Genomic DNA, 11,958 nt, shown 5'->3' with positions numbered 1-11,958 from the left:
TGGCACCATTTTAGAAGGTTCTGGAACTTTTGGAGGCATAGCCTTTTTAAAGAAATAAGTCACTGGGGAAATGCCTCTGAAGACTATACCCAGTACCTGGTAATTTCCCCTGATTCATTCACTCCATGAGGTGAAAGCCCCACTTTATGTGATCCCACCACCATGATGTTGGGCCTGACTACAAGGACAAGAAGTCTACAAGGTGAGGATGTCTGCCTCTCCTGGAATCTAATGTACTGATATGGAATATCCTCTCTCACTCACTCACTCTCCATAGATAGATAGGCATATGATGGGTAGATGAATGAATGGATGGATGGATAGATAGATAGATAGATAGATAGATAGATAGAGTGAAATTAAGGAGTGACCATGTGGAAAATATGCTCCTTTTTGAGACTTTAGAGGATAATCTAAAAGCCATGGTTAGATAGCAACACTGGCTGGTCACCTCCTCTGCTTATCTCTACATTGAGGGACATAATTTAATGGAACATTTCTACCCCTGCCCATTTCCAGTGTTAAATCCTGTAGTGGTCACATTATTGGTAAACCCAATGATGTGACTCTCCTAGCTCAAATATTTCAGAACTTGATGAGGAAACATGGCCTCCCATATCTTCTCCTCCACAAAATCCAGCACCGTAAACGAATGCTTGGGAACACATTGAACTTCAGATGCTAGAACCTGCTGTAGTATCAGGAGAAAAAAATAACACAGTCTGGAGCTCTAAGGGTTGGAGGCAGGGCGCAACTTACTGCTGCGCCTGCAGATGCTATTTGCTCAAAAAATAAATGTTTTGATGATGCCAAAATCCTGTACTCCATCAAATTGGAAAATCTAAAAGAAATGTATAACTTTCTCAATTGGCACCACTTTCCAAAGTTAAAGCAAAAATCATATAAACAATTTAAGTAGACCTATAACCCCCAGTAAAATAGGAGCAATCATTAAAAGACCACTATGAAACAAAAGAGGCCTAGGACCAGATGGTTTTTAAAAAAAATATTCTACCAGACTTTCAAAGAAGAATTAATATCTATACCACTCAAATTATTTCACAAAGTAGAAACAGAAGGAACATGCCTTCACTTTATGAGGCCACAATTTCCTTAGTGCTGAAACCATATAAAGAAAGAATTACAAACCAATTCCCCTCAAGAATATTGACGCAAAATTACTCAATAAAATACTTGCAAACCAAATCCAAGAACACCTCAAAAAGATCATCTACCATGATCAAGTAGGCTTCATCTCAGAGATTCAGGATTGTTCAATGTATAAAAACCAGGAAATATAATTCACCATATAAGTAAACTGAAAAAAAAAACCACATAATCATCTCATTAGATGCAGAAAAAGGCCTTTTGCCAAAATCCAAAAGTCCTTTATGATAGAAGTCTTGGAGAGATTGGGGATACAATGGACATAGCTAAATATAATAAAGGCAATTAACAATAAACCTTTAGCCAACAGTTTAAATGGAGAGAAACTCAAAGCAGCTCCACTAAAATCAGGAATGAGACAAGGTTGTCTACTCTCTCCATATCTACTCAGTGTAGCACTTAAAGTTTTAGTTAAAGCAAGAAGACAACTGAAGAAAATCAAGACATACAAATTGGAAAGGAAAAAAGTCAAAGTATCATTATTTGCAGATAATATGATAGTACACATAAGTAACCTTGAAATTCTACCAGGAAATTCCTATAAAAGCAGCACGATATTGGCATAAAACATAAATGTTGATCAATGAAATCAAATTGAAGACCTAGACATAAATCCATATACTTAATGGACACCATTTTTTAAAAAGGAAGACAAAAATACTCACTGGAAAAAAAGACAGCATCTTTTAAAAATGGTGTTGGTCAAAATGATTGGCTGCATATAGAAGAATGCAAATAGATCCATATCAATCAACCAGCACAAAACTCAACTTTAAATAGAACAAAGATCTCAGCATAAAACTAGGTGCACTGAACATGACAGAATAGAAAATGGGGAATAGCCTTGAACTCATTGGCACAGGAGAAGACTTGCTGAGCTGACAGAATACCATTAACACAAGCACTAGGATTGACAATGAATAAATGGGACCTCATAAAACTGAGAAGCTTTTGCATGGCAAAGGGCACATCAATAGAACAAAGCTGAAGCCTACGGATTCAGAAAAGATTTTTACCAAGTTCACATCCAGTAGAGGACTAGTATTCAAAATATATAAAGAACTCAAGAAACTAGATATTTAAAAAACAAATATTTTAATTTAAAAATGGGGTACAGATCTAATTAGAGGAATCTCAAATGACCAAGAAGCATTTAAAGAAATGCTTGATGTTCTCAGCCATCAGGGAAATGCAAATCAAAATGACCCTGGGATGCCATCTTATACCTTTTGGGGTAGCTAAGATTAGTAACACAAGTGACAGCTCATGCTGGTGAGGATGTGGAGCAAACAAACACTCCTCCATTGTTGGTAGGAATGCAAACTTGTGAAACCACTCTGGAAATCAATGTGGTAGTTTCTCAGAAAATTGGGAATTGATCTACCTCTAGACCCAGCTATACTCCAACCTTCCAAAAGGAGACTTGCTCAACCATGTTCATTGTGCCTTTATTCATAATAATCAGAAGCTGGAAACAACCTAGATGTCCCTCAAAGAATGGATAAATAAAATGGTTTACAAAATGATAAACAAAACAGTGATACATTTACACATTGGAGTATTACAAAATAGTTAAAGTTTTTTAATGGCATCATGAACCTTGCAGGCAAATGAATAAAACTAGAAAAAAATCAACTTGGACAAGGTAACCAAGACACATGAAGATAAATATTGTATGTAGTCACTTATAAGTGAATATTAGCCATTTAATAAATGATATAACCAAGCTACAATCTATGGACCCAGAGCGGTTAGGTAAAAAGGAGGGGTCCAGGTGGGACACATGCATCTCCCAAGGAAGGGAAAGCAGGATAGACTTTATGGGTGAACCGTAAGCAGATGGTCCAGGACAGCCCAGGTCAGGGGAGAGTGATGGAGGGAGAGAGTACAGGTAGAGACAGCTGCTACTGCGGACATTTAGGGAGTGTTGTAGAAACTTCATGACATCCATGAAGCTGGTCTTAATGAGAACTCCTAGTAATGGAGTATACAAACTCTCAGCTGGCCACACCCTGTAGTCCGGCAAGGTATCAGGTGGTAGATCTAGGTTGTGTTCATTTGGGGTGTTAGCCAAGGGGGTCCCATGAAAATCTCCCCACAGTCCAGACGGATGCTAAAACAAAAGGTTGGTCTCTGCAAACTGACAGCAGGGGTTCCATTGCCAAGGACAGCATCCACACAATTCATTAACCATGGAAAAGTAAAGTTTGTGCGTACATGGAGCCTTCTTCCCTAAGGTATAGCCCTTTGATTAAGGAAGGTACTTTCCCCTGGCTGGCAGCGCGGAGGCCGCAGGATGCCTGGAGTTACTGTAAAAGACGTTAACCAGCGGGAGTTCGTCAGAGCTCTGGCAGCCTTCCTCAAAAAGTCTGGGAAGCTGAAAGTCCCAGAATGGGTGGACACAGTCAAGCTGGCCAAACATAAAGAGCTTGCCCCATATGATGAGAACTGGTTCTACACAGGAGCTGCTTCCACAGCACGGCACCTGTACCTCCGTGGTGGTGCGGGGGTTGGTTCCATGACCAAGATCTACGGAGGACAGCAAAGAAACTGTGTCAGGCCCAGCCACTTCAGCAGAGGCTCTAAGAGTATGGCCCGCTGGGTCTTCCAAGCCCTGGAGGGGCTGAAAATGGTGGAAAAGGACCAAGATGGGGGCCGCAAGCTAACACCTCAGGGACAGAGAGATCGGGACAGAATCGCTGGACAGGTGGCAGCTGCCAACAAGAAGCATTAGAACAAAGAATGCTGGGTTAATAAATTGCCTCATTCATTAAAGAAAAAAAAGGGAAGGTACTTTCCAAGCTACCAAAAGAAAGACACAGACACCGACCCAGTCACAACACCTTTCACTTACAATCTCTCCTGCCTGCAAAATATGCTAGGGCAATGGTGACACAGAACTTGTGAGAGGAACTCACCAATGCAATGTCTCATTTAATTTAAGGTCCGCTCCATGTGAAGGAACCCATACTGGCCACTACTTGAATGACCAAGAACTAGAAACTAGATAGTTCAGAGACCTAAGGTAAAATCAAATGCTACTGGTCTTAAAGACAAACAAACATTTAACAACAACAAAGGATTCCTAATGATATTCTGCTATACTCACAGCCTTATCCCGTCATCAGAGGCTTCCTCCAGCAGCAGATGCGAACAAGTGTGAAGACCCACAGCCAGACATTACTCGGAGAGAGGGAATCCCATGGGAGGGAAGGTGGAAGACTAGAAGAGTCTGAGGGTATAGAGGACAGCAGGAGAACAAGGCCCTCTGAACCAACTAAGCAAGGTACATATGAGCTCACGGAGACGGATGCAGCAAGCACAGGGCCTACAAGAGTCTACACAGACCAGGTCCTCTGCACTAGCAATTAGCTTAGTATTTATGTGGGACTCCTAACTATGAGAATGAGTGGGTCTCTGACTCCTGCTCCTGCTCTTAGGTCCCCTTTCCTCCTGTTGGGTTGCCGTGTACAAACGATATGAAAGGTCTTGCTTCATCTTACTATAATTGTCATATTTGGTTCTTATCTCTTAAAAGCCTATTCTTTTCTAATGAAAGACAGAAAGGGAGTGGATCTGGAGAGGAGGGAAAGTGGGAGAAGAAACTTTAATAAGAATATATTATATGAGAAAAGACTCTATTTTCAATAAATGTTTTAATGATTAGCTAAAGATTATTTTCAACTAATACCCAGCCCATTTTACAAACTTGCACAGATAACTTCAAGCTACAACAGGCTTTCCCTTCCACTCCTGATGATAAGTGGTGAACAGTGAACAGTCACAAAAATATAACTAATGCTGGCAATGATTTAGGGGGAAGAAAAGTCCTAAATATCCCTGATGGGAATGGAAATTAATCCAGCCACCATGAAAATCAGTAGAAAGGTTCCTCAAAAAACTTCCGGGTACATGCCCACAGGAATCATACCTAGCCAACTGGCACATCCATATTTCCTGCTGCATTATTCACAAGAGCCAATTGGTGGAGACTGCACAGGTGTCCATGAACACACAAATACATATAGAAAAAGGTGGTGTATGTCCATGATGCAGAATGATCGGCCATTAAAAACAAGTGGAATTATGTGACAGGCAGAGAAATGAGTGGAACTGCACCTTGTAAAGCACACTGAGCCACACCCAGGGAGACGCCTGAGAGGACATAAACGAGGTGCACTATTAGGGGTGTAGATAGGAAAGGGGGGATCTTTACCAATCCTACATCCTATAGATGGCTAATATCCAATATATACAAAGAACTCAAGAAGTTAGACTCCTGGGTACCAAATAAACCTATTAAAAATGGGGTACAGAGCTAAACAAAGAATACTCAACTGAGGAATATCGAATGGCCAAGAAGCACCTAAAGAAATGTTTAACATCCTTAATCATCAAGGAAATGCAAATCAGAACAACCCTGAGATTCCACCTCACACCAGTGAGAATGGCTAAGATAAAAAACTCAGGTGACAGCAGATGCTGTCACCAGCAAGTCCAAGACGCCAGGAAAGCAAGAGGCTCCCAGGACCTAATAGGGATAACATAGCTGAAATGCCCAACAAAGGGGAAGAAGAACCATTGAGACCATATCCATTATCACCATCATCTTTGTCATCATCGCCATCGTCGTCGTCATCATAACCATTATCATTATCAGAGATTTCACACTGACTACCACTTTCTCACAAAAATACAAAAATCCACACCTGTTTCACTAAGCAGATGACTTCATGAAAAACATGGTCACTCTGAAAATACTTTCCCGTCCCCATCAATATCAGCTTGCTCAATCCACACATGTGACTCAGTTTGTCTCCCCACATCAAGCTTGCAGAGCTCTAGCCTAGATGAGACTTCTCAGTTTGCAGAGCTAAGTAATATGGTCCATATTAAACAACCAGGAACTACAAATCCATGTCCCTGTCCCCAGGAAGCAAAAAGCTCATGGAGAACAGACGTGCTGTCATCTTTGGCCCTATTGCCCACCAGAGTGCCTAGCTAATAAGAATTGCTCAGTACATTCCTGGCTAAGTGAATGAATGCAGCCATGCACCCAAGACCTCAGAATGGACCCACAGAAATAAGCTACATGGATGGCCTTACTTGGTGGAAGCCAATGGAACAGACAGATCTAAGTTGGCTTCTGGGAGAATGGAATGAACTACGGTTTTCTACAACAATCCATCAGTGGCTTTGTCCTTTCCTCAAACTTAAGACCAGACCATGAGAATCTGCTGACCATAAAGGTCACCACTCTGATTATTCTCAGGTTCAATTTATTTCCAAATTCTGATAAAATTTCAGGGGTCCTTTTGGCTAACAACTGTTCAACACCTCTGAATTAATAGGCAGCATCTACTTCATAGAGAGGAAAAGAGAGTCTGAAGTTAATGGGACATTACCCTTAATATCTCGGATTTGCACCTAATGTTGTCTGTCCTCAGCCAAGCCTTCCCTTTGACGAGCTCTTTCTCTTCATTCTTCAGCTCCAGAGTGACCTCTCTCAGGGGTCCTTCCTGGTCATGCTGTTAATGTTGTCCCCACGCAAGCATCTTACATGCACATGTGCATGCATGTGTATGTATACATGTCACTGTATGTTTATGGGGCGTGTAACTGTGCATGAATGTGGAAGATAGAGGATGAGTCTAGGTGTCCTGCCCTATCACTCGTTGTCTTATCTCTCACTGAACCTGGAGCTGGGGTGGGAGCCAAGAGCTCCAGAACTCTTCCAGACTCCATCCATCTCTCATACAGTCCTAGGGTTATTTGTGGCCACATCCAGCTTTTTACATGGGTGCTGAGAATTCAAACTCGGATCTTCATACTTGTGCAATACATGCTCCTACCTGCCGAGCATCCCTCAGCCCCGTGTTTTAGTTTCCTGGCAATATTTACCTGTACCTAAAGTTGTCTGTTCAATTGATCACTTGTTTGCATTTTGCTGCTGTCTTCCTAACTGTTGAAGTTCTCAAATGCTTTCTCCATGCTCAGACCTCCAGCAGGCACACTGTTGAAGCTCCATGAATATTCATGGAAGAGTGAATGACCAGATGTCTTCCACAGTAGGCAGAGCTAGCTGACAAACACCTTCAGCAGTGAGCAGTCTATTTCAGCCCAGGGTTCTGTAATGTGAACTTCCATGAGTTCTATCCTTGGTAAGCACAGGGCACACAACTCTGATTAGTGACCATCAAAACTGGCAAACTGGGGAGAGTTCAGAAGGGCTTACTGTTAGGTTACACAGTGTGTTGCAATCACTTTAAGGGGAACAGACACAAGGAGAGGAAGTGTTCTTTGCCAGCGAAAAGGGAATGTTGAAGTTTAGAGAGGTGCTTTACCACACAGTGTTTCTGGACAGAATGAATCAAAGAACAAATGGCCAACACCAGGCCTATGATAGAGATTCGTGTTCACATCCCCCATACTCTTTCTCTTCCTAGTTTGAAAGGCAGGCTTCTTGACTGAACCTTCAGCAGCTCAAAGGGTATACAGCACCCTGTATCTGATAAATCCCCACCCTCGGCCTTTGGGGAGAACAGAGGAGGTGTTTGGGGTAGATGGTGAGATGCCACATAGTCATCTTCGAAAATAGCAAGAACACAGATGGGTGCATATCAAATGTGCCTCGAGCACATGACTCGGCCACCTCCCTCTCACCAAGCCAAACATCCATCTTTTAAACGCTGCCAAATATAATTGTCCCCTGCCAGCTTTCCACCTCCCAGCTGAGGAGAGGGGGTCTTGGAGGCCATCTAAATGTTGGAACACTTCTAGAAGGACCTTAGAATTAGCTTGGAATATCCTAGGTTGCCTGGCTTTAAAGACAAACTGCTGTATAGAAAACCTGTATTTATCTGGGAAGGTGGTTAAAGATGGATGATGAAATGGGTTGCATAAAAGGAGCAAAGGGGAGCAGAGGCTGTTAGTCATAACGGCAGATTAGATAAGGATACATCGAGAGTCGGGGGAGGAAGAGGATGAGAAGGATGAGGGACAAAAGGAAGAAGAGGAAGAAATAGGAGAAGAGGAGGGGGAGTGAGGAGTGAAAGAAGTGTGTGTTTGTGGGTGCATATTGGGAGAGTGGATTATCTCCCCTGGTGCTTTAGAACTGAAAAAGACAAACTTCTAGTAACCAGCCCACCCCCCCACACACACACACACCCTGCTCACACCAAACTATTAATTCTTTCTAGCTCAGGTGCTCATCGCAGCCCTTTCTGGACCACTTTAGAGCACAGCATTCTCAAAAGGCCTCTGTTCCTCCATGGACAGACAGCCTTCTAGGAACTCTACCTGCCCCCCAAGCTAGGACAGAAGAGCTCTCCTTTGGGTGACTGAGTTGCCCACACAGAGGCAACACAGCCCTCAGCTCTGAGATTCTACCAGGCTTTGTAATTAAATCCTCCCTTGAATCCAAATGCACTTCAGGATTTTTCAGAACCTGGATTGTGGACAAAAATCTAATTTTGAACATCAAGAGGCAGATGCAGTCGAGCTTGCTTTGTGCATAAATGCTATCCACTTCGGACGACAGGAGCTCTGTGACAGGAGTCCCAAGGGAAGCAGGACCCATCAATTATCTCCCACTCTCACACAAATAGAACAAATACAGATTATAATAATTTTAAATCCCAGTTATTTACTCTCTTGATTTAAAAACAAAAGGCACTTATAAAGAAATGACTAAACAAAAATAGAAATACAGATTTTTAACTGGGATATCTCCCTTTCCCTCTCCCTCCATCCCTCTCCCTCTCCCCTTCCCCGCCCTCCCCCCATGTGTGTGTGTGTGTGTGTGTGTGTGTGTGTGTGTGTATTCATGCATGATGTGGGCACATATGCACATGTCTGTCTATGGCCATAGGAGGCCATAGGTGATGTTGTCATGCACACACTTTTCTTTTTCTTTTCTTTTTTTTTGGAAATAAGGTCTCACTATGTAACCTGGCTGGCCTAGAAGTTGCTATATGGACCAGACTGTTCTTAATTCACAGAGATCTGCCTGCCTCTGCCTCCTGAGCCACCAAGCTCAATTGTCATCTTAGTTCCTGACCTAAGGTTTCTCACTGGCCTAGAACTCTCCAATAGTCTGACTGACCAGCAACCCCATGGATCTCCCTGTCCTTATCTTCCTACACTGGGAATACAAGCTCACACCACTGTGCCTGGCGCTGTTTTATGTAGTTCTAGAGATGAGCTCAGACCTTCAATCATACAAAGCAAACCCTTTACTGACTGAGTTATCTCCCTAACCCTAACTTTTTCTCTTTATATCATCTTTTAAAACATTTTCCCAAACTGGTTTTATCTTAAACTCCAGTTATCTGAACTATCTACACGTTTTCAACAAATATTTATGAACCATCCACTGTAAGCTCTGAATTGGCCAACTACACTGCTGCCTTACAAATAGTTTTATTGGAATTCAGTCACGTTGTGTGCCTGTGATGGCTGTTCCTGTACTATCAGAGCTAAGTAATTACAACAGAGAGATACAGTGACCCACAAAACTTTTGCCAGATATTTGTTTACTGGCCCCTGAGTTGTATGAAAGGCTCATCGGGTGACAGAAATAAGCAAAAGCAAGAATAGTGTGCTTATCTCAGTGAGAGCATCTTTAGGGTTCCATACTCCTAACACAACTGTGCTGTAGTTGTAGGAAATATAAGCTCACTTGTCCTATTCATGGTTTGGTTCTCTGCCTAGAATAGGGTTCTTGATATTCTAGGAAAGTAGAGATCCATGTCTTGCTTGTACCCTTTCCCCAGTCCCCAACACAGTATTTCACACATGGTCAGGCACTCAGAGAGCTCTGGCATCAAGCATGGCTGTATTCCAATAAAGCTTTAACTATAAAATGGGAGCATGGCTCAGACTGTATTCTCAGGGTTCTTCAAAACAATTAGTATTCCTTGCCTTTAAGAATCCAGAATCTCAGGGCTGGAGAGATAGCTCAGTGGTTAAGAGCACTGACTGCTCTTCCTGAGGTCCTGAGTTCAATTCCTAGCAGCCACATGGTGGCTCACAACCATCTGTAATGAGATCTAAGCCCTTTTCTGATGTGTCTGAAGACAGTGATAATGTGTACTCATATACATAAAATAATTAATTATTTCAAAAAAGAATCCAGCAACTCTTACATAATGCCAATAGAAACTATAGACCTGGAGAATTTAATAAATTTCTCTGCATTTACCTGAAATAGCTAATTTTGGGAACTGGGAGTTTGGATTTGTGCCACCAAAGGCCCATAATTCCTTCCTAAACTCAAGTATCATCTAGTTTTAAAACAGAAAATGAATAATAAGAGTTTCTAGACACAAGTTCAGTAAACAAGAATCCCTGTTTCCAGACAACACTCAGCAAATGCCTTCTGCCTCTCCTAATCTATCTCCTTGGAAACGTCATAACAGACGTATCAAAGACCCAAGAAATCTTAGGGAGATCTGCTGTTCTGTTCTGCAATGGAAATGTGTTTAAGTGTCCTATTAAAGGAATCAAGCAATGAATGGGTTGGTCTCCAAATTAACCTGATAGGCGAAAGGAAACACAGCAGAAACAGGTGGGAGAGAGGCAGAGTTCTGAGCCTCTCAGGCAGAGAGAAGTCTGTGGGCATATGTTCTAATTAGGGATCTGTAGTTTGTTCCACATTTGACAGGATCCTTCCACGTCTGTCTCTCCTTATTCAATTAGGGAGATGGTAGGAACCTTCAATTTTCTTGATGATTTGGAATAAAAATAAATGATCAGGTAGGGTTGTTTTTTAAACACATTTCTAAAAGAAATTTCTGCTAAATTTAATCACAAGGCTTCTGGAAAGTGGTCTTTGTCTTCCAGAAGAGATTGTCAGTTCAGATTCTCCATAACACACACACACACACACACACACACACACACACACACACACACAACTGAATCATTTCTCTTTACAAGGGATGCTCTGCCTTTCAAAGATAAACAATACAATAAATAATAATGATAGTAATAACATACCTAATTAAGTATAGAGAAAGTAGACATGAATCAGGCCAATGTTCAAACTCCAAGAAGTAACAAGAGAAGAAGGAAAAGTACCACAGGAGCCAGCCACACCGCGGCAGATGGGCTTCCTGGGAGTTCTCCACCTGCACAGGGTGCCTACAGGTCCCTTGTTCATTCTTCCCCCATTATCTTCTTAATTGTGTTTCCTAGGTTTGAATTTGTCTTCTTAATGTCATATGACATGTTCTCTCCCGTTCAGGCTCCATTCTGCAAGATTTTCACTTTGCCTTTAATTTGGGGATTTGTTTTATTATGTGAGATTTGGAGTCAAGAAAATTAGGTAAACTCCTCCCCGCACCTGGGGCTTGAAAACACTCAGGCAATATTAAACAGACAATCTGGTCTCCTCAGACAAATGAACCTGAGCAAGTACCTATCTAACTTCCAGAGGCTTGAGTCCCTCATGTGCCATGTTACCAAGAACACTCTGTCCAGAGTTAAGGGTGAGGAGAACTCAGTGGCCAGAGCATTCACCAATGTGATGACCTGAATGGGAACTCCCAGAATTTCTTCAACTGCACACAGTAGGATGAATCTGTAGTCCCACTGCTCCTCTGTGAGACAGGAGGATGGAAGACATGGGCAGGGACAGCTGCCATGACGAGACGAGACTGCCAGACAGCTACGCCAGCAGCTTACCAAGGAAGATACCTCTCTCAGACAAGATGGAAGCTCTTGAAGTTGTTCTCTGAGCTTCACATGCAAGTCAGGGCATACAGACACCGTACTACATACAAGCACATC

The 11,958-nt window shown here is 42.2% G+C and overlaps 1 protein-coding gene across 2 annotated transcripts; it reads left to right on the top strand.

Moving 5' to 3' along the window:
- Positions 1 to 3,436: 3,436 nt before the first annotated feature.
- On the top strand, positions 3,437 to 3,924 carry LOC120095010 (40S ribosomal protein S19-like). 2 transcript variants are annotated; one of them, XM_039087021.2, is made up of 2 exons: positions 3,437 to 3,680; positions 3,809 to 3,921. In XM_039087021.2, the coding sequence occupies exons 1-2, from the start codon at positions 3,464 to 3,466 to the stop codon at positions 3,919 to 3,921; spliced, it is 330 nt and encodes a 109-aa protein (XP_038942949.1). In that variant the 5' UTR covers positions 3,437 to 3,463. The 2 variants fall into 2 exon arrangements, with proteins under 2 accessions (XP_038942949.1, XP_063126144.1); XM_063270074.1 differs by having other exon boundaries at positions 3,437 to 3,924.
- The last annotated feature ends 8,034 nt before the right edge of the window (positions 3,925 to 11,958 follow it).

This window comes from Rattus norvegicus, chromosome 10 (genome assembly GCF_036323735.1).
Source record: "Rattus norvegicus strain BN/NHsdMcwi chromosome 10, GRCr8, whole genome shotgun sequence".
Lineage (NCBI taxonomy): Eukaryota > Metazoa > Chordata > Mammalia > Rodentia > Muridae > Rattus > Rattus norvegicus.
The sequence above is the reverse complement of the archived record's forward strand: the minus strand, read 5'-3'. Positions and strand labels throughout refer to the sequence as shown.

Bases quoted from the DNA above. Each gene is read 5' to 3' on its own strand.
- LOC120095010 (XM_063270074.1), top strand. From the start codon at position 3,464: ATGCCTGGAGTTACTGTAAAAGACGTTAACCAGCGGGAGTTCGTCAGA.